The sequence below is a fragment of the Maylandia zebra genome, linkage group LG19 (genome assembly GCF_041146795.1).
Source record: "Maylandia zebra isolate NMK-2024a linkage group LG19, Mzebra_GT3a, whole genome shotgun sequence".
Taxonomy (NCBI): domain Eukaryota; kingdom Metazoa; phylum Chordata; class Actinopteri; order Cichliformes; family Cichlidae; genus Maylandia; species Maylandia zebra.
This window is the reverse complement of record NC_135185.1, coordinates 15055549-15077437: the sequence shown is the minus strand read 5'-3', so window position 1 is coordinate 15077437 and position 21889 is coordinate 15055549. Positions and strand designations below refer to the sequence as shown.

The 21889-nt window shown below is 39.8% G+C and overlaps 5 protein-coding genes and 4 pseudogenes across 8 annotated transcripts in view; 8 read left to right on the top strand and 1 right to left on the bottom strand.

The window, feature by feature from the left end:
- Positions 1-21889, bottom strand: part of LOC143414102 (uncharacterized) — a 29743-nt gene that overhangs the window by 3668 nt on the left and 4186 nt on the right. The gene's annotated exons all lie outside the window — the stretch shown is intronic.
- The window catches only part of LOC101480801 (b(0,+)-type amino acid transporter 1), a 36256-nt gene continuing 15025 nt past the window's right edge, over positions 659-21889 (top strand). The window contains exon 1 of one of the 3 annotated variants that reach the window (XM_004559297.5): positions 659-1455. In XM_004559297.5, the coding sequence (XP_004559354.2) occupies positions 754-1455 (702 nt within the window). In that variant the 5' untranslated portion in view covers positions 659-753. Of the gene's footprint in view, positions 1456-16184; positions 17151-20851; positions 21784-21889 lie in introns of those variants that run through there. The other 2 variants (XM_076877769.1, XM_014413791.4) reach the window with 2 other exon arrangements.
- Positions 3678-5877, top strand: LOC112436530 (b(0,+)-type amino acid transporter 1-like). The gene is made up of 2 exons (XM_024806205.2): positions 3678-5089; positions 5786-5877. Exons 1-2 carry the CDS (start codon positions 4391-4393, stop codon positions 5795-5797), a joined length of 711 nt encoding a protein of 236 aa, XP_024661973.1. The 5' UTR covers positions 3678-4390; the 3' UTR covers positions 5798-5877.
- On the top strand, positions 5786-6824 carry LOC143414105 (b(0,+)-type amino acid transporter 1 pseudogene; annotated as a pseudogene).
- Positions 7477-9690, top strand: LOC143412369 (b(0,+)-type amino acid transporter 1-like). Its single transcript, XM_076877774.1, has 2 exons — positions 7477-8865; positions 9563-9690. The coding sequence occupies exons 1-2, from the start codon at positions 8167-8169 to the stop codon at positions 9572-9574; spliced, it is 711 nt and encodes a 236-aa protein (XP_076733889.1). The 5' UTR covers positions 7477-8166; the 3' UTR covers positions 9575-9690.
- Positions 9563-10601, top strand: LOC143414104 (b(0,+)-type amino acid transporter 1 pseudogene; annotated as a pseudogene).
- LOC112436529 (b(0,+)-type amino acid transporter 1-like) lies at positions 12511-14696 on the top strand. Its single transcript, XM_024806204.2, has 2 exons — positions 12511-13374; positions 14608-14696. Exons 1-2 carry the CDS (start codon positions 12511-12513, stop codon positions 14614-14616), a joined length of 873 nt encoding a protein of 290 aa, XP_024661972.2. The 3' UTR covers positions 14617-14696.
- LOC112436531 (b(0,+)-type amino acid transporter 1 pseudogene) lies at positions 14304-15724 on the top strand (annotated as a pseudogene).
- Positions 19705-21104, top strand: LOC143414106 (b(0,+)-type amino acid transporter 1-like; annotated as a pseudogene). Its single transcript, XR_013094654.1, has 2 exons — positions 19705-20657; positions 21015-21104. The product of XR_013094654.1 is annotated as a b(0,+)-type amino acid transporter 1-like (transcript).

The window sequence follows — 21889 nt, the reverse complement described above, 5'->3', positions numbered from 1 at the left end:
GGTAACAATCTATTACATCAGGTTTGGGGCATGAGGGAACCAAAGAGAGCTGGAGGAGTATATAGAGGCCACTATTAATTGAAACAATACATTAAAGAGACAACACAAAAGATAATGCATGCAGAAATGTGTAAAAATACTGGTGAACCATAGATTATGAGCATTTTTCTCCTCTTTTTATTAAATGCAGCTGATCAAAGCGCTGATAAGTCCAAGGCTTAAGCTGTCCTGCGGGTAAGGAGACTATTTTAGGGCTTTGAATTGGTCTTTTTGTAAAACAGTCTAACTTCCATTCGAATAACAAATGCACAAAATGACGTCTAGTCTTACCCTAAAAATTGATCTAGAGTGTGTTTGTGAAACCAGCCCTTGTCTAGAGGACACTGAAAGCGGAAGGCTCTACCTCCTATTTTGCAGTCTCATCGTGATATGCTCTATTGGGATAATATGTTATTAGCGGGTAACATAACATCTCAAGGCCAATGGAGGAGTACAAGAGAGTCTTTGCGGTCTGATTTACATATTTCTGACTCAGGGCTGCTTAGGTGCTGGGCATCCCTGTCGTCCCTGAAGCAGCCAATCAGTGAAGCCCAGCAAACGTGTGAGAATACCAAGCAAAACAGGTGGTTGTATGAGCCGCCCACATAATTATTAACTCCTTGTGTTGATGCAATAGTGACTTTGGTCACGCTATTATAGTGTTTTCTCCGCTGTTAAAGGTGTCAGGTTGTAGGCAGCTGTTTAACTGCAGTGATGACGGAAGAAAAGCCGCAGAAGCTCAAACTAAAGCGGGAGCTGGGGATGCTGGGAGCCGTGTCCCTCATCGTGGGGACGGCGGTCGGATCTGGGATCTTCATGACCCCACAGACGGTGATCAGCTCCATCGGGAGCCCCGGTGCCAGCCTGGTTATATGGGCGTCTTGCGGCCTGCTGGCGATTCTGGCGTCTTTCTGCTACGCCGAGCTCGGCACAGTTATAAAAGAATCAGGGGGCGAGTACATCTACATTCTGAGGACTTCATGTCCAGCGCTTGCCTTCATGTTCATCTTTAGCTCTGTGCTCTTTGTGAGACCTGCAGGCATTGCTGGCATAGGACTGAGTTTTGCTACCTATGTTGTGACTCCTTTCTACGGAGACTGCCCCCCTCCGGTGCTGGTGGTGAAGTGCGTGGCCGCAGCGGCAATTATCACGCTCGCCACCGTGAACTGCATGAAAGTTCGCTTTGCAATGTCAATCCAAGTTTTCTTTACTGTAGTCAAAGTCTTGGCTCTGGCAGGGATTATCATAGGAGGTGTGGTGATGCTTATCAAAGGCCACACTGAGAATTTTGAAAACTCCTTTGAGAACACAAATGTTGGCGTCAATTCAATAGGAATTGCTTTCTACCAGGGGCTGTGGTCATACGACGGCTGGAACAATCTGAACTCAGTGACTGAAGAGTTAAAACGTCCCGAGGTAAGTGGGAGGGCCTTCAGAGGCTGACCCATGCCCTGACTGTAAAACACAATCACCCCGAATAAATAAGTAATGGGTTCTCTGCAGGGAGAAAATAATTTATTTTTATTGCTGAGAAATTTACAAATGTTTAACGTGAACTTTGAGCTATAACCGACTGAGACTTTTATGTTGAGGCCACAGAAGTAGCGACAGAGGTAATAAACAAATAAACGGTTTAATTTTAGATCTAACAGAAAGATTATCTGTTACTAGTGTGCATTATAACATCACATAAAGAAAAACGTTTTTTTTTCTGTTGATATTCTTCCTATTTCTAATCTTCCGGCAGCATAATAAGACCCTAAACTTAAATCAATAGTTTCTTATCATAAAACTTGTTCTGTTGAAACCCATTTTAATAAACAACATTATTTGAGTATAACTACTTTTTTTTTCCTTTTAGCCATAAAATGCAGATGAGGTATTCATCACACAGGCGGGCAGGCGACGTAGACGCCCAAGTTTGTAAATGCAATACGATGTCGGAGTAGGCGTTGATTGAATGAGTTGGTCAAATTAATCTCTGTTTAGTAATAAAGACCAAGTGAAAAAGAATATGATCACTTTTATATATTTTTTTCTCTTATTAAGGAACATTGTACATGTATCACATTGTTATGTATTTAAACGGTTATAAGCTGTTACTCATTTCTGACACATTTTAAATCTTGGTACCTTTAAGAGTCAGCTTTTCAATAAATTATTAAGTTGACCTTGAGAATAATTTAATGATTTAATGTCTGACAAAGATGGATGTAGCCCAGATGTTGAATGATCGATTCATTTATTTGGTAACATGAGCCCATTAAATGATTATTGGGTTTTTCTCCTGAAGTCCAGATTCACTCTGTGCTCCTGTGTTCAGGCTTAGATCCGTTTGCATTTATCTATTTAGTTTATTCGGCTCTATTATATTTTTAATGTATTTATTTAAACGGGACAGTGCATCTTTATGTAAATATGTCAGAGTTAGCCAAACAGCAAGTCAAGCAAAAGCAATAGAAAAGACATTTAACACAACATCAGACAATGAACAAGAATCTTGCTCTAACAATATTAGAGGCTGTTCTTTTCTTTCTAAACATTCAGCAGGGGATCAAATAATTATTTCTCCCCTATAAAAAGAAAATCTCTTTTCCCTTTCAGAATATAACAGAATAATAGTTACTCATTTTCCTAATCTATTGGTCCACACTAGTTTATCCCAGAGTAGACAAATATTTATATTTATCAGGTTTCCTGATAAGATGTGGCTCAGGATTAAAATCCCCAAATAAATATTTTTGAGTGCAACGGCAACTTTAAATCTGGTGTTTTGTGTGTTAGTTGGGGCATCTCGCAGCAAGAAATTGAGTGCCTTTAAACGGTTCATAATGCAAAAATCTCATCTCAACCCACAGTTTGCACTGGAGAGTTTGTGGTTTTGCAGGCTTTACAGCGCTATAACCTGGTAGTTAGGATTGTGCTAAGTCATGCAGAACTGCTCGTGCTGTTCATGAGAGCATATTGCTAAGCAGTTTTATTTTTCTCGTATTTTTATTTTTAGCTTTTTAGTTTCTGGAGTGGGAGTGGTTATTTAAGATTCTCACTTATTCATTCATTGCATAGTTATACATTTATTTTTGTTAAGCTACAGTGTAGCTTGCCATCACCAGTGTGTGAATGTGTGTGTGTGAATGACTGAATGTAGTGTAAAGCGCTTTGGGGTCCTTAGGGACTAATTAAAGCGCTGTAAAAATACAGGCCATTTACCATTTTTACCATTTAATGTTACTGTCTTATTACAAATGTATGGGTATTTCTAGTATATATACATATATTTTTGTACCCCCAAAATATTTAGTTAGTTTTTATATTTTTCTAAAGTACATAGTAACTATTAAAATATTTTTGAAACTATAACTAATGTGTGTATGTGTTAGTCCCCATAGGGAAATAGTTCCTCTGCATTTAACCCATTCACCCAGTGAAGCAGTGGGCAGCCACCAATGCAGCGCCTGGGGAGCAGTGTGTAGGGACGGTACCTTGCTCAGGGGTACCTCAGGGTAGCCGTTCAGCGGAGTTGAACCCCCGACCTTCCGATCATGGGGCCACCAAGCTACCTACTGAGCTATCCCTGCCCTAATAACGCAGAGCTAGGTAAAACACGTGAATTAAACACCTATAATTCAGAACTGAACATTGAAGTCATTTCTTCATATACAGATGGTGATACCGACCGCCTGTATTTTATTTATAAGTTGTTTTATTTTGAAAAGCTTATGTTTAAGTAGTTGAGTAATGAGAGAAAAAACACAGAGTAACTGCATTAAATGTGCACTCTGCTTTTTATTGACCAGGTTTTATCAGTTCTGAAAGTACACTGAGGACAGACTGAGCTGTGAGGCAAAGAATAACTTGGTGTCTTTACTTGGCCATGTCCTTTCTATGATAACATTGTTAACATTGTTAAGCAGATGTTCATGTCTTCTCTCAGATTAGGTATTTTTCTGCTGCCAGTACAGCTCTCCAAACTATTCATGTAGGTCCAGACACAAGAAAACATTATATTGAGGACTGAAGACAGTCTTTCTCTGACTTTGAGGACACTAGTAGAATGCATTCGGTTTGCAGGGACTTTTACTGTAGAAAAGCAAGACTGAAATGATTTAAAACATGTATATTTTTAATGCTTTACTTCCCTGTCAGTGTTTTATAAAAAACCTAAAATAAATTACTGCTTACGTGAAACCTAAGAGAAAAGAAGAACTTTAAACAGCCATGCTGATGATAGCCTCGCCTTACTTTCGTAGCTGTATAATTAAGTGTGCGCCGCCTCTTATGTAAAAGACAACACTTTACAGCTACAGGTCTTCTTGTCCGCTGCTTCTAGGAAGACAAAAGCTTTCTGACCATGGGACATGACACACATGGACTCAATCTGCAGAGGGAAGTGGGGCTCATAGGAGCAGTTTCCTTCATTGGTGGAACCATGATTGGATCTGGGATCTTCATTTCTCCCCAGTACGTCCTTTCCACTATTGGGAGCCCAGGGGCCAGCTTCATTATATGGTCCTGCTGTGGACTGATAGCCATGCTGGGGGGTCTGTGCTATGCTGAACTGGGCACTATCATACCAGAGTCTGGAGCTGAGTACATTTACATACTGCGGACTGCAGGGAAAGTGGTGGCCTTCATGTTCGTCTTCAGCTTCATCATGGTCATGAGGCCGGCTAGTGGCACAGGAGTCGCTCTCATCTTTGCTGAATATGCTGTGGCCCCCTTTTACAGTGGCTGCACTCCTCCACAGCTGGCTGTGAAGTTAATGGCTGCTGTATCAATCTTGGTGCTGGCTATAATCAACTGTCTGAGCGTCCGCTTGGCCACAGGCATCCAGGTGGTCACCATGGCAGTGAAGGTGGTGGCCCTGGTGGTGATCATCCTGGGAGGCATTGTGATGCTTTTCCAGGGCCGCACTGAGAACTTTGAGGACTCATTTGAGGGAACCAATGCAGGGATCAGCTCCATTGGCATTGCTTTCTATCAGGGCTTGTGGTCGTATGATGGCTGGAACACTTTAAATTATTTAACTGAGGAGGTGAAACATCCAGAAGTAAGTCTGCGTGGGTTTGCAGTAATCTAAGTCATGGTAGTCTTAAGAGCTTCAAAAACTGGTACTTTTTTTTAACAATATGGTTCATGTGATGACACACATGATTAATAGTAGATCAACAACTGTGGTTTAAATACCTGGAACTCTTCACCTTTTGTTTTTAGAACGTTAGAAGCCTCAGGGATGACAGGTAAAATGTTCTTAAGACATCAAAAAAGTCAGAATTTGAACATTTACTGTTTGTGTTTAATATTATACAAAAAAAGGAGACAAATCGATCCAAGACTTTGGCTTTTTAGTCAGGATTGTATATAATTTATCTTGTTATGAGTGATGAGTGGACTGGACAAAGTAACAAGAAAACTGATATTACTTTTAGATATGATAACCCAAGCCTGTTGGCCCTTTGGTTCAGTGGTTAGCACTTTTGCTATAGAGCAAAAAAAAAAAAAGGTAGAGTTAATATTTAAATGAGGGTAACGACTAGGTTTTAATAATAATGGATTGGATTTATATAGCGCTTTTCAAGGCACCCAAAGCGCTTTACAATACCACTATTCATTCACTCTCACATTCATACACTGGTGGAGGCAGCTACAGTTGTAGCCACAGCTGCCCTGTTATCAATCCCTTGATAACACTGAAAGTTTTTTCTACGCAGTTTGTAGCATCTGAATTCTTTGTGATCTTTCTCAGTCTGCTCTGTAGACGTGTCGTTTTGTGCTCCCTGCTCTCTCTCAACATGGTGGACAAAACCCCAAAAAACGAAGGGCTGCAACTGAAAAGAGAAATTGGATTGATTGGTGGAGTAGCAATAGTTTCTGGAACCATGATTGGATCTGGTATCTTCATGTCCCCACAGTATGTCCTGGCGTATGTGGGAAGTCCTGGGGCCAGCATGTTAATCTGGTTTTTTTCAGGTGTTGTGGCTTTGCTTGCAGCTCTCTCCTACACTGAGCTTGGGACCATTATTCCTGAATCTGGTGGGGAATTTACTTACATCCTGAGGATCTATGGTTCATTCCCAGCCTTCTTTGCGGCAATCACTTTCATCCTGCTTTTGAAACCTTCCAGCATTGCAGCAATGTCAATGACCATTGCACAGTATGTCATGGCTCCCTTTTACCCAGGCTGCCCACCTCCTCAGCTGGCTGTGAAATGCTTTGCAGCTTTTAGTATTCTGGTAGTTGCCATTACCAACATCCTGAATGTCCGATTTGCTCTGAGAGTGCAGGTGATCTTCTTGGTGGCCAAAGTGTTTTCACTCACTTTCATTGTAATTGGAGGGCTAGTGGAAGTGATACAGAGCAGCACTGTCATCGAGGAAAATTTTAACATTGAGAATGCTTTTCAAGGAACTCAGTTTTCTTTGAACACTCTGGGAAAGGCTTTACTTCAAGGCCTCTGGTCTTACGCTGGCTGGTACAACTTAAACTATGTGACTGAGGAGCTGAACAAACCAGAGGTGAGGCTGAAAGGGTCAGAAATGACCTGAAATAGTAGCATTTATTCATGCTAATTTTTTTTTAAATACAGCTTAAAACCTGTCAAGAATGATTTGATGCATTAGTGCAAAAGATGCCTATATGCTGCTATATTTTCTTCCTTAACTCTGAATTTGTACCTCAGGTAATTTATTGACTTTGTCCTAACACAGGATGTATATAACACTCTGTAAATCAGTGATCAAAGTGTCTGAGGTGTTGTATGGCGATAATAAATGTACACGAGAGTAGAGTATGTTTGCTTTGCTATCATTTCAGTCCTAACTCCAATGAGGTGTGACTCCTAGATCTCAAAGACTGTATATAAAGATGTTTGGTGAATATAATATATGAGGATCAAGTATCAGAATATATTTTGACAACAAGAAGCATTTTGACCAACATTTTTCTGTATCTCCAGCTTTTCCAGAACATATACTTTGTTTTTAGTTGCAGCTCCTTACAGCATTTTATATAATAATATTACTGTTTAAATAGGAATTTAATATTTTTAAAGAATTTCTCAACTTATGACAAACTTAATTTATCCTTATCTTAAATGACTGAAACTTCAGTGTGATCGTCCCTTTTTGTTCACGCCGGTTCATAATAATTAACCCATTTCCACTGACTGCTTTTTGCAGCTTGGTGCTTGGTGTTCTTTTCTATTATATCATACTGGAGTCCAATTTAATTAAAAGAAGAGTATGGGCAGAACTTTGTGCCATCAGAAACTGAACCTGAATTGTAACTTGAATAAATGCTTTTTAAAACTGAATTTGAATCAGTCTAATTTGAAATTCAATGTACAGTTTTGAAAATTATCGTCACTAAATTGAAATTGAATTTTATATTTTGAAAATGAATTCATTTACTTTGAAACTGTATTTTATCCTTTAAAAGTGTAGCTCTCGAATAATTTCAGTTTCACTTCCATCATTCAGATTCAGCTCCAAAATTCATTTTTTTGGGACTTACATCCATACAACTAAATGGTTTAGCAAAGTATTAAAGAAAGTAAATATTCAACTTAGTTTTATGTTATTCTGTTGGACTGCTTAAACTGGCACAAGGGAGAACCAGGTCAAGTCACGTCCTTCCTCTGATAACATTGTTATGCAGATACTCTGTTACTTTCTTCACTCAGATGAGGCCCTGTCTAATCTTTTACTGGAAGTTCAGTGTTTTTTTGTTTGTTTTTTATCTTCATGTAGGTCACGTAGATCCAGACACAAGTATACATAAAACGAACAAACACCAGAGAAAGAATTGAGGACACCAGAAGAATCAACTTGGCTTGCAGGGACATTTCCAGTAGACTGGAAATATTCAAAATAGTCTCTATTTTGAATTTTTCGTTTCTCCAACTGTGTTTTATAGAGCAGAACCTAAAATAAATCATCGTTAACGTGAAATCTAAGAAAAACCAACTCTGGACAAGCAGACATTCTTAAAATCTGCTTAAAAGTAGCCTCATTTTAATTTCATAGCAGTTTAATTTTGTGCACTCCTCCTATTGGGCAACAGGCAGCGTTTTGTAACTGCACGTCTGTTCTTCGCTGCTGCTTCAGAGAAGACAAAAGCTTTCTGACCATGGGACATGACACACATGGACTCAATCTGCAGAGGGAAGTGGGGCTCATAGGAGCAGTTTCCTTCATTGGTGGAACCATGATTGGATCTGGGATCTTCATTTCTCCCCAGTACGTCCTTTCCACTATTGGGAGCCCAGGGGCCAGCTTCATTATATGGTCCTGCTGTGGACTGATAGCCATGCTGGGGGGTCTGTGCTATGCTGAACTGGGCACTATCATACCAGAGTCTGGAGCTGAGTACATTTACATACTGCGGACTGCAGGGAAAGTGGTGGCCTTCATGTTCGTCTTCAGCTTCATCATGGTCATGAGGCCGGCTAGTGGCACAGGAGTCGCTCTCATCTTTGCTGAATATGCTGTGGCCCCCTTTTACAGTGGCTGCACTCCTCCACAGCTGGCTGTGAAGTTAATGGCTGCTGTATCAATCTTGGTGCTGGCTATAATCAACTGTCTGAGCGTCCGCTTGGCCACAGGCATCCAGGTGGTCACCATGGCAGTGAAGGTGGTGGCCCTGGTGGTGATCATCCTGGGAGGCATTGTGATGCTTTTCCAGGGCCGCACTGAGAACTTTGAGGACTCATTTGAGGGAACCAATGCAGGGATCAGCTCCATTGGCATTGCTTTCTATCAGGGCTTGTGGTCGTATGATGGCTGGAACACTTTAAATTATTTAACTGAGGAGGTGAAACATCCAGAAGTAAGTCTGCGTGGGTTTGCAGTAATCTAAGTCATGGTAGTCTTAAGAGCTTCAAAAACTGGTACTTTTTTTTAACAATATGGTTCATGTGATGACACACATGATTAATAGTAGATCAACAACTGTGGTTTAAATACCTGGAACTCTTCACCTTTTGTTTTTAGAACGTTAGAAGCCTCAGGGATGACAGGTAAAATGTTCTTAAGACATCAAAAAAGTCAGAATTTGAACATTTACTGTTTGTGTTTAATATTATACAAAAAAAGGAGACAAATCGATCCAAGACTTTGGCTTTTTAGTCAGGATTGTATATAATTTATCTTGTTATGAGTGATGAGTGGACTGGACAAAGTAACAAGAAAACTGATATTACTTTTAGATATGATAACCCAAGCCTGTTGGCCCTTTGGTTCAGTGGTTAGCACTTTTGCTATAGAGCAAAAAAAAAAAAAAGGTAGAGTTAATATTTAAATGAGGGTAACGACTAGGTTTTAATAATAATGGATTGGATTTATATAGCGCTTTTCAAGGCACCCAAAGCGCTTTACAATACCACTATTCATTCACTCTCACATTCATACACTGGTGGAGGCAGCTACAGTTGTAGCCACAGCTGCCCTGTTATCAATCCCTTGATAACACTGAAAGTTTTTTCTACGCAGTTTGTAGCATCTGAATTCTTTGTGATCTTTCTCAGTCTGCTCTGTAGACGTGTCGTTTTGTGCTCCCTGCTCTCTCTCAACATGGTGGACAAAACCCCAAAAAACGAAGGGCTGCAACTGAAAAGAGAAATTGGATTGATTGGTGGAGTAGCAATAGTTTCTGGAACCATGATTGGATCTGGTATCTTCATGTCCCCACAGAATGTCCTGGCGTATGTGGGAAGTCCTGGGGCCAGCATGTTAATCTGGTTTTTTTCAGGTGTTGTGGCTTTGCTTGCAGCTCTCTCCTACACTGAGCTTGGGACCATTATTCCTGAATCCGGTGGGGAATTTACTTACATCCTGAGGATCTATGGTTCATTCCCAGCCTTCTTTGCGGCAATCACTTTCATCCTGCTTTTGAAACCTTCCAGCATTGCAGCAAAATCAATGACCATTGCACAGTATGTCATGGCTCCCTTTTACCCAGGCTGCCCACCTCCTCAGCTGGCTGTGAAATGCTTTGCAGCTTTTAGTATTCTGGTTGTTGCCATTACCAACATCCTGAATGTCCGATTTGCTCTGAGAGTGCAGGTGATCTTCTTGGTGGCCAAAGTGTTTTCACTCACTTTCATTGTAATTGGAGGGCTAGTGAAAGTCATACAGAGCAGCACTGTGATCGAGGAAAATTTTAATGTTGAGAATGCTTTTCAAGGCACAGAGTATTCTGTGGGCACTCTGGGAATGGCTTTCTATCAAGGCCTCTGGTCTTACGCTGGCTGGTACAACTTAAACTATGTGACTGAGGAGCTGAACAAACCAGAGGTGAGGCTGAAAGGGTCAGAAATGACCTGAAATAGTAGCATTTATTCATGCTAATTTTTTTTTAAATACAGCTTAAAACCTGTCAAGAATGATTTGATGCATTAGTGCAAAAGATGCCTATATGCTGCTATATTTTCTTCCTTAACTCTGAATTTGTACCTCAGGTAATTTATTGACTTTGTCCTAACACAGGATGTATATAACACTCTGTAAATCAGTGATCAAAGTGTCTGAGGTGTTGTATGGCGATAATAAATGTACACGAGAGTAGAGTATGTTTGCTTTGCTATCATTTCAGTCCTAACTCCAATGAGGTGTGACTCCTAGATCTCAAAGACTGTATATAAAGATGTTTGGTGAATATAATATATGAGGATCAAGTATCAGAATATATTTTGACAACAAGAAGCATTTTGACCAACATTTTTCTGTATCTCCAGCTTTTCCAGAACATATACTTTGTTTTTAGTTGCAGCTCCTTACAGCATTTTATATCATAATATTACTGTTTAAATAGGAATTTAATATTTTTAAAGAATTTCTCAACTTATGACAAACTTAATTTATCCTTATCTTAAATGACTGAAACTTCAGTGTGATCGTCCCTTTTTGTTCACGCCGGTTCATAATAATTAACCCATTTCCACTGACTGCTTTTTGCAGCTTGGTGCTTGGTGTTCTTTTCTATTATATCATACTGGAGTCCAATTTAATTAAAAGAAGAGTATGGGCAGAACTTTGTGCCATCAGAAACTGAACCTGAATTGTAACTTGAATAAATGCTTTTTAAAACTGAATTTGAATCAGTCTAATTTGAAATTCAATGTACAGTTTTGAAAATTATCGTCACTAAATTGAAATTGAATTTTATATTTTGAAAATGAATTCATTTACTTTGAAACTGTATTTTATCCTTTAAAAGTGTAGCTCTCGAATAATTTCAGTTTCACTTCCATCATTCAGATTCAGCTCCAAAATTCATTTTTTTGGGACTTACATCCATACAACTAAATGGTTTAGCAAAGTATTAAAGAAAGTAAATATTCAACTTAGTTTTATGTTATTCTGTTGGACTGCTTAAACTGGCAAAAGGGAGAACCAGGTCAAGTCACGTCCTTCCTCTGATAACATTGTTATGCAGATACTCTGTTACTTTCTTCACTCAGATGAGGCCCTGTCTAATCTTTTACTGGAAGTTCAGTGTTTTTTTGTTTGTTTTTTATCTTCATGTAGGTCACGTAGATCCAGACACAAGTATACATAAAACGAACAAACACCAGAGAAAGAATTGAGGACACCAGAAGAATCAACTTGGCTTGCAGGGACATTTCCAGTAGACTGGAAATATTCAAAATAGTCTCTATTTTGAATTTTTCGTTTCTCCAACTGTGTTTTATAGAGCAGAACCTAAAATAAATCATCGTTAACGTGAAATCTAAGAAAAAACCAACTCTGGACAAGCAGACATTCTTAAAATCTGCTTAAAAGTAGCCTCATTTTAATTTCATAGCAGTTTAATTTTGTGCACTCCTCCTATTGGGCAACAGGCAGCGTTTTGTAACTGCACGTCTGTTCTTCGCTGCTGCTTCAGAGAAGACAAAAGCTTTCTGACCATGGGACATGACACACATGGACTCAATCTGCAGAGGGAAGTGGGGCTCATAGGAGCAGTTTCCTTCATTGGTGGAACCATGATTGGATCTGGGATCTTCATTTCTCCCCAGTACGTCCTTTCCACTATTGGGAGCCCAGGGGCCAGCTTCATTATATGGTCCTGCTGTGGACTGATAGCCATGCTGGGGGGTCTGTGCTATGCTGAACTGGGCACTATCATACCAGAGTCTGGAGCTGAGTACATTTACATACTGCGGACTGCAGGGAAAGTGGTGGCCTTCATGTTCGTCTTCAGCTTCATCATGGTCATGGTCAGAATTTGAACATTTACTGTTTGTGTTTAATATTATACAAAAAAAGGAGACAAATCGATCCAAGACTTTGGCTTTTTAGTCAGGATTGTATATAATTTATCTTGTTATGAGTGATGAGTGGACTGGACAAAGTAACAAGAAAACTGATATTACTTTTAGATATGATAACCCAAGCCTGTTGGCCCTTTGGTTCAGTGGTTAGCACTTTTGCTATAGAGCAAAAAAAAAAAAAAGGTAGAGTTAATATTTAAATGAGGGTAACGACTAGGTTTTACAATCCCTTGATAACACTGAAAGTTTTTTCTACGCAGTTTGTAGCATCTGAATTCTTTGTGATCTTTCTCAGTCTGCTCTGTAGACGTGTCGTTTTGTGCTCCCTGCTCTCTCTCAACATGGTGGACAAAACCCCAAAAAACGAAGGCCTGCAACTGAAGAGGGAAATTGGATTGATTGGTGGAGTAGCAATAGTTTCTGGAACCATGATTGGATCCGGTATCTTCATGTCCCCACAGTATGTCCTGGCGTATGTGGGAAGTCCTGGGGCCAGCATGTTAATCTGGTTTTTTTCAGGTGTTGTAGCTTTGCTTGCAGCTCTCTCCTACACTGAGCTTGGGACCATTATTCCTGAATCCGGTGGGGAATTTACTTACATCCTGAGGATCTATGGTTCATTCCCAGCCTTCTTTGCAGCAATCACTTTCATCCTGCTTTTGAAACCTTCCAGCATTGCAGCAATGGCAATGGGCATTGCACAGTATGTCATGGCTCCCTTTTACCCAGGCTGCCCACCTCCTCAGCTGGCTGTGAAATCCTTTGCAGCTTTTAGTATTCTGGTTGTTGCCATTACCAACATCCTGAATGTCCGATTTGCTCTGAGAGTGCAGGTGATCTTCTTGGTGGCCAAAGTGTTTTCACTCACTTTCATTGTAATTGGAGGGCTAGTGAAAGTCATACAGAGCAGCACTGTGATCGAGGAAAATTTTAATGTTGAGAATGCTTTTCAAGGCACAGAGTATTCTGTGGGCACTCTGGGAATGGCTTTCTATCAAGGCCTCTGGTCTTACGCTGGCTGGTACAACTTAAACTATGTGACTGAGGAGCTGAACAAACCAGAGGTGAGGCTGAAAGGGTCAGAAATGACCTGAAATAGTAGCATTTATTCATGCTAATTTTTTTTTAAATACAGCTTAAAACCTGTCAAGAATGATTTGATGCATTAGTGCAAAAGATGCCTATATGCTGCTATATTTTCTTCCTTAACTCTGAATTTGTACCTCAGGTAATTTATTGACTTTGTCCTAACACAGGATGTCTATAACACTCTGTAAATCAGTGATCAAAGTGTCTGAGGTGTTGTATGGCAATAATAAATGTACACGAGAGTAGAGTATGTTTGCTTTGCTATCATTTCAGTCCTAACTCCAATGAGGTGTGACTCCTAGATCTCAAAGACTGTATATAAAGATGTTTGGTGAATATAATATATGAGGATCAAGTATCAGAATATATTTTGACAACAAGAAGCATTTTGACCAACATTTTTCTGTATCTCCAGCTTTTCCAGAACATATACTTTGTTTTTAGTTGCAGCTCCTTACAGCATTTTATATAATAATATTACTGTTTAAATAGGAATTTAATATTTTTAAAGAATTTCTCAACTTATGACAAACTTAATTTATCCTTAACTTAAATGACTGAAACTTCAGTGTGATCGTCCCTTTTTGTTCACGCCGGTTCATAATAATTAACCCATTTCCACTGACTGCTTTTTGCAGCTTGGTGCTTGGTGTTCTTTTCTATTATATCATACTGGAGTCCAATTTAATTAAAAGAAGAGTATGGGCAGAACTTTGTGCCATCAGAAACTGAACCTGAATTGTAACTTGAATAAATGCTTTTTAAAACTGAATTTGAATCAGTCTAATTTGAAATTCAATGTACAGTTTTGAAAATTATCGTCACTAAATTGAAATTGAATTTTATATTTTGAAAATGAATTCATTTACTTTGAAACTGTATTTTATCCTTTAAAAGTGTAGCTCTCGAATAATTTCAGTTTCACTTCCATCATTCAGATTCAGCTCCAAAATTCATTTTTTTGGGACTTACATCCATACAACTAAATGGTTTAGCAAAGTATTAAAGAAAGTAAATATTCAACTTAGTTTTATGTTATTCTGTTGGACTGCTTAAACTGGCACAAGGGAGAACCAGGTCAAGTCACGTCCTTCCTCTGATAACATTGTTATGCAGATACTCTGTTACTTTCTTCACTCAGATGAGGCCCTGTCTAATCTTTTACTGGAAGTTCAGTGTTTTTTTGTTTGTTTTTTATCTTCATGTAGGTCACGTAGATCCAGACACAAGTATACATAAAACGAACAAACACCAGAGAAAGAATTGAGGACACCAGAAGAATCAACTTGGCTTGCAGGGACATTTCCAGTAGACTGGAAATATTCAAAATAGTCTCTATTTTGAATTTTTCGTTTCTCCAACTGTGTTTTATAGAGCAGAACCTAAAATAAATCATCGTTAACGTGAAATCTAAGAAAAACCAACTCTGGACAAGCAGACATTCTTAAAATCTGCTTAAAAGTAGCCTCATTTTAATTTCATAGCAGTTTAATTTTGTGCACTCCTCCTATTGGGCAACAGGCAGCGTTTTGTAACTGCACGTCTGTTCTTCGCTGCTGCTTCAGAGAAGACAAAAGCTTTCTGACCATGGGACATGACACACATGGACTCAATCTGCAGAGGGAAGTGGGGCTCATAGGAGCAGTTTCCTTCATTGGTGGAACCATGATTGGATCTGGGATCTTCATTTCTCCCCAGTACGTCCTTTCCACTATTGGGAGCCCAGGGGCCAGCTTCATTATATGGTCCTGCTGTGGACTGATAGCCATGCTGGGGGGTCTGTGCTATGCTGAACTGGGCACTATCATACCAGAGTCTGGAGCTGAGTACATTTACATACTGCGGACTGCAGGGAAAGTGGTGGCCTTCATGTTCGTCTTCAGCTTCATCATGGTCATGAGGCCGGCTAGTGGCACAGGAGTCGCTCTCATCTTTGCTGAATATGCTGTGGCCCCCTTTTACAGTGGCTGCACTCCTCCACAGCTGGCTGTGAAGTTAATGGCTGCTGTATCAATCTTGGTGCTGGCTATAATCAACTGTCTGAGCGTCCGCTTGGCCACAGGCATCCAGGTGGTCACCATGGCAGTGAAGGTGGTGGCCCTGGTGGTGATCATCCTGGGAGGCATTGTGATGCTTTTCCAGGGCCGCACTGAGAACTTTGAGGACTCATTTGAGGGAACCAATGCAGGGATCAGCTCCATTGGCATTGCTTTCTATCAGGGCTTGTGGTCGTATGATGGCTGGAACACTTTAAATTATTTAACTGAGGAGGTGAAACATCCAGAAGTAAGTCTGCGTGGGTTTGCAGTAATCTAAGTCATGGTAGTCTTAAGAGCTTCAAAAACTGGTACTTTTTTTTAACAATATGGTTCATGTGATGACACACATGATTAATAGTAGATCAACAACTGTGGTTTAAATACCTGGAACTCTTCACCTTTTGTTTTTAGAACGTTAGAAGCCTCAGGGATGACAGGTAAAATGTTCTTAAGACATCAAAAAAGTCAGAATTTGAACATTTACTGTTTGTGTTTAATATTATACAAAAAAAGGAGACAAATCGATCCAAGACTTTGGCTTTTTAGTCAGGATTGTATATAATTTATCTTGTTATGAGTGATGAGTGGACTGGACAAAGTAACAAGAAAACTGATATTACTTTTAGATATGATAACCCAAGCCTGTTGGCCCTTTGGTTCAGTGGTTAGCACTTTTGCTATAGAGCAAAAAAAAAAAAAGGTAGAGTTAATATTTAAATGAGGGTAACGACTAGGTTTTAATAATAATGGATTGGATTTATATAGCGCTTTTCAAGGCACCCAAAGCGCTTTACAATACCACTATTCATTCACTCTCACATTCATACACTGGTGGAGGCAGCTACAGTTGTAGCCACAGCTGCCCTGTTATCAATCCCTTGATAACACTGAAAGTTTTTTCTACGCAGTTTGTAGCATCTGAATTCTTTGTGATCTTTCTCAGTCTGCTCTGTAGACGTGTCGTTTTGTGCTCCCTGCTCTCTCTCAACATGGTGGACAAAACCCCAAAAAACGAAGGGCTGCAACTGAAAAGAGAAATTGGATTGATTGGTGGAGTAGCAATAGTTTCTGGAACCATGATTGGATCTGGTATCTTCATGTCCCCACAGAATGTCCTGGCGTATGTGGGAAGTCCTGGGGCCAGCATGTTAATCTGGTTTTTTTCAGGTGTTGTAGCTTTGCTTGCAGCTCTCTCCTACACTGAGCTTGGGACCATTATTCCTGAATCCGGTGGGGAATTTACTTACATCCTGAGGATCTATGGTTCATTCCCAGCCTTCTTTGCGGCAATCACTTTCATCCTGCTTTTGAAACCTTCCAGCATTGCAGCAAAATCAATGACCATTGCACAGTATGTCATGGCTCCCTTTTACCCAGGCTGCCCACCTCCTCAGCTGGCTGTGAAATGCTTTGCAGCTTTTAGTATTCTGGTTGTTGCCATTACCAACATCCTGAATGTCCGATTTGCTCTGAGAGTGCAGGTGATCTTCTTGGTGGCCAAAGTGTTTTCACTCACTTTCATTGTAATTGGAGGGCTAGTGAAAGTCATACAGAGCAGCACTGTGATCGAGGAAAATTTTAATGTTGAGAATGCTTTTCAAGGCACAGAGTATTCTGTGGGCACTCTGGGAATGGCTTTCTATCAAGGCCTCTGGTCTTACGCTGGCTGGTACAACTTAAACTATGTGACTGAGGAGCTGAACAAACCAGAGGTGAGGCTGAAAGGGTCAGAAATGACCTGAAATAGTAGCATTTATTCATGCTAATTTTTTTTTAAATACAGCTTAAAACCTGTCAAGGATGATTTGATGCATTAGTGCAAAAGATGCCTATATGCTGCTATATTTTCTTCCTTAACTCTGAATTTGTACCTCAGGTAATTTATTGACTTTGTCCTAACACAGGATGTATATAACACTCTGTAAATCAGTGATCAAAGTGTCTGAGGTGTTGTATGGCGATAATAAATGTACACGAGAGTAGAGTATGTTTGCTTTGCTATCATTTCAGTCCTAACTCCAATGAGGTGTGACTCCTAGATCTCAAAGACTGTATATAAAGATGTTTGGTGAATATAATATATGAGGATCAAGTATCAGAATATATTTTGACAACAAGAAGCATTTTGACCAACATTTTTCTGTATCTCCAGCTTTTCCAGAACATATACTTTGTTTTTAGTTGCAGCTCCTTACAGCATTTTATATCATAATATTACTGTTTAAATAGGAATTTAATATTTTTAAAGAATTTCTCAACTTATGACAAACTTAATTTATCCTTATCTTAAATGACTGAAACTTCAGTGTGATCGTCCCTTTTTGTTCACGCCGGTTCATAATAATTAACCCATTTCCACTGACTGCTTTTTGCAGCTTGGTGCTTGGTGTTCTTTTCTATTGTATCATACTGGAGTCCAATTTAATTAAAAGAAGAGTATGGGCAGAACTTTGTGCCATCAGAAACTGAACCTGAATTGTAACTTGAATAAATGCTTTTTAAAACTGAATTTGAATCAGTCTAATTTGAAATTCAATGTACAGTTTTGAAAATTATCGTCACTAAATTGAAATTGAATTTTATATTTTGAAAATGAATTCATTTACTTTGAAACTGTATTTTATCCTTTAAAAGTGTAGCTCTCGAATAATTTCAGTTTCACTTCCATCATTCAGATTCAGCTCCAAAATTCATTTTTTTGGGACTTACATCCATACAACTAAATGGTTTAGCAAAGTATTAAAGAAAGTAAATATTCAACTTAGTTTTATGTTATTCTGTTGGACTGCTTAAACTGGCACAAGGGAGAACCAGGTCAAGTCACGTCCTTCCTCTGATAACATTGTTATGCAGATACTCTGTTACTTTCTTCACTCAGATGAGGCCCTGTCTAATCTTTTACTGGAAGTTCAGTGTTTTTTTGTTTGTTTTTTATCTTCATGTAGGTCACGTAGATCCAGACACAAGTATACATAAAACGAACAAACACCAGAGAAAGAATTGAGGACACCAGAAGAATCAACTTGGCTTGCAGGGACATTTCCAGTAGACTGGAAATATTCAAAATAGTCTCTATTTTGAATTTTTCGTTTCTCCAACTGTGTTTTATAGAGCAGAACCTAAAATAAATCATCGTTAACGTGAAATCTAAGAAAAACCAACTCTGGACAAGCAGACATTCTTAAAATCTGCTTAAAAGTAGCCTCATTTTAATTTCATAGCAGTTTAATTTTGTGCACTCCTCCTATTGGGCAACAGGCAGCGTTTTGTAACTGCACGTCTGTTCTTCGCTGCTACTTCAGAGAATGACTGAATGTAGTGTAAAGCGCTTTGGGGTCCTTAGGGACTAAGTAAAGCGCTGTAAAAATACAGGCCATTTACCATTTTTACCATTTAATGTTACTGTCTTATTACAAATGTATGGGTATTTCTAGTATATATACATATATTTTTGTACCCCCAAAATATTTAGTTAATTTTTATATTTTTCTAAAGTACATAGTAACTATTAAAATATTTTTGAAACTATAACTAATGTGTGTATGTGTTAGTCCCCATAGGGAAATAGTTCCTCTGCATTTAACCCATTCACCCAGTGAAGCAGTGGGCAGCCACCAATGCAGCGCCTGGGGAGCAGTGTGTAGGGACGGTACCTTGCTCAGGGGTACCTCAGGGTAGCCGTTCAGCGGAGTTGAACCCCCGACCTTCCGATCATGGGGCCACCAAGCTACCTACTGAGCTATCCCTGCCCTAATAACGCGGAGCTAGGTAAAACACGTGAATTAAACACCTATAATTCAGAACTGAACATTGAAGTCATTTCTTCATATACAGATGGTGATACCGACCGCCTGTATTTTATTTATAAGTTGTTTTATTTTGAAAAGCTTATGTTTAAGTAGTTGAGTAATGAGAGAAAAAACACAGAGTAACTGCATTAAATGTGCACTCTGCTTTTTATTGACCAGGTTTTATCAGTTCTGAAAGTACACTGAGGACAGACTGAGCTGTGAGGCAAAGAATAACTTGGTGTCTTTACTTGGCCATGTCCTTTCTATGATAACATTGTTAACATTGTTAAGCAGATGTTCATGTCTTCTCTCAGATTAGGTATTTTTCTGCTGCCAGTACAGCTCTCCAAACTATTCATGTAGGTCCAGACACAAGAAAACATTATATTGAGGACTGAAGACAGTCTTTCTCTGACTTTGAGGACACTAGTAGAATGCATTCGGTTTGCAGGGACTTTTACTGTAGAAAAGCAAGACTGAAATGATTTAAAACATGTATATTTTTAATGCTTTACTTCCCTGTCAGTGTTTTATAAAAAACCTAAAATAAATTACTGCTTACGTGAAACCTAAGAGAAAAGAAGAACTTTAAACAGCCATGCTGATGATAGCCTCGCCTTACTTTCGTAGCTGTATAATTAAGTGTGCTCCGCCTCTTATGTAAAAGACAACACTTTACAGCTACAGGTCTTCTTGTCCGCTGCTTCTAGGAAGACAAAAGCTTTCTGACCATGGGACATGACACACATGGACTCAATCTGCAGAGGGAAGTGGGGCTCATAGGAGCAGTTTCCTTCATTGGTGGAACCATGATTGGATCTGGGATCTTCATTTCTCCCCAGTACGTCCTTTCCACTATTGGGAGCCCAGGGGCCAGCTTCATTATATGGTCCTGCTGTGGACTGATAGCCATGCTGGGGGTCTGTGCTATGCTGAACTGGGCACTATCATACCAGAGTCTGGAGCTGAGTACATTTACATACTGCGGACTGCAGGGAAAGTGGTGGCCTTCATGTTCGTCTTCAGCTTCATCATGGTCATGAGGCCGGCTAGTGGCACAGGAGTCGCTCTCATCTTTGCTGAATATGCTGTGGCCCCCTTTTACAGTGGCTGCACTCCTCCACAGCTGGCTGTGAAGTTAATGGCTGCTGTATCAATCTTGGTGCTGGCTATAATCAACTGTCTGAGCGTCCGCTTGGCCACAGGCATCCAGGTGGTCACCATGGCAGTGAAGGTGGTGGCCCTGGTGGTGATCATCCTGGGAGGCATTGTGATGCTTTTCCAGGGCCGCACTGAGAACTTTGAGGACTCATTTGAGGGAACCAATGCAGGGGTCAGCTCCATTGGCATTGCCATTGGCAGGGCTTGTGGTCGTATGATGGCTGGAACACTTTAAATTATTTAACTGAGGAGGTGAAACATCCAGAAGTAAGAATTTCAATATTTACTATTAGTAGTTTATAGAAAGTCAAAATAAAGATGAAGCATGCCAACACTGTGCGTCTTCACTCATGATTGTGCATTTTTTTTAATCTTCTTACAGATTTAGATGAGTAGGCCAGGACAAACTGTAGTAACCTGAGAACTGATGTTGGTTTAGGATATAATAATCCAAACCAACTGGTGGCTCATTGGTGCAGTGGTTAGCACTTTTTCCACAGTTAGAAAACTGAAGAGTTAATATTTAATTGAAGGCAAAACAAGTACATTTTACACCACGTGATTTCTTTTGAAAGTTTTTTCTACGCAGTTTGTAGCATCTGAATTCTTTGTGATCTTTCTCAGTCTGCTCTGTAGACGTGTCGTTTTGTGCTCCCTGCTCTCTCTCACCATGGCGGACAAAACCCCAAAAAACGAAGGCCTGCAACTGAAGAGGCAGATTGGATTGATTGGTGGAGTAGCAATAGTTTCTGGAACCATGATTGGATCCGGTATCTTCATGTCCCCACAGTATGTCCTGGCGTATGTGGGAAGTCCTGGGGCCAGCATGTTAATCTGGTTTTTTTCAGGTGTTGTGGCTTTGCTTGCAGCTCTCTCCTACACTGAGCTTGGGACCATTATTCCTGAATCTGGTGGGGAATTTACTTACATCCTGAGGATCTATGGTTCATTCCCAGCCTTCTTTGCGGCAATCACTTTCATCCTGCTTTTGAAACCTTCCAGCATTGCAGCAATGTCAATGACCATTGCACAGTATGTCATGGCTCCCTTTTACCCAGGCTGCCCACCTCCTCAGCTGGCTGTGAAATGCTTTGCAGCTTTTAGTATTCTGGTAGTTGCCATTACCAACATCCTGAATGTCCGATTTGCTCTGAGAGTGCAGGTGATCTTCTTGGTGGCCAAAGTGTTTTCACTCACTTTCATTGTAATTGGAGGGCTAGTGGAAGTGATACAGAGCAGCACTGTGATCGAGGAAAATTTTAACATTGAGAATGCTTTTCAAGGAACTCAGTTTTCTTTGAACACTCTGGGAAAGGCTTTACTTCAAGGCCTCTGGTCTTACGCTGGCTGGAGCAACTTGAATTATGTGACTGAGGAGCTGAACAAACCAGAGGTGAGGCTGAAAGGGTCTGAAGTGACCTGAAATAGTAGCATTTATTCATGCTAAATTTTTCAAATACAGCTTAAAACCTGTCCAGAATGATTTGATTCTTTACTGT

Coding starts and splice junctions, on each gene's coding strand:
- LOC112436529 (XM_024806204.2), top strand. CDS start 12,511: ATGAGGGTAACGACTAGGTTTTACAATCCCTTGATAACACTGAAAGTT.
- LOC112436530 (XM_024806205.2), top strand. CDS start 4,391: ATGGGACATGACACACATGGACTCAATCTGCAGAGGGAAGTGGGGCTC.
- LOC143412369 (XM_076877774.1), top strand. CDS start 8,167: ATGGGACATGACACACATGGACTCAATCTGCAGAGGGAAGTGGGGCTC.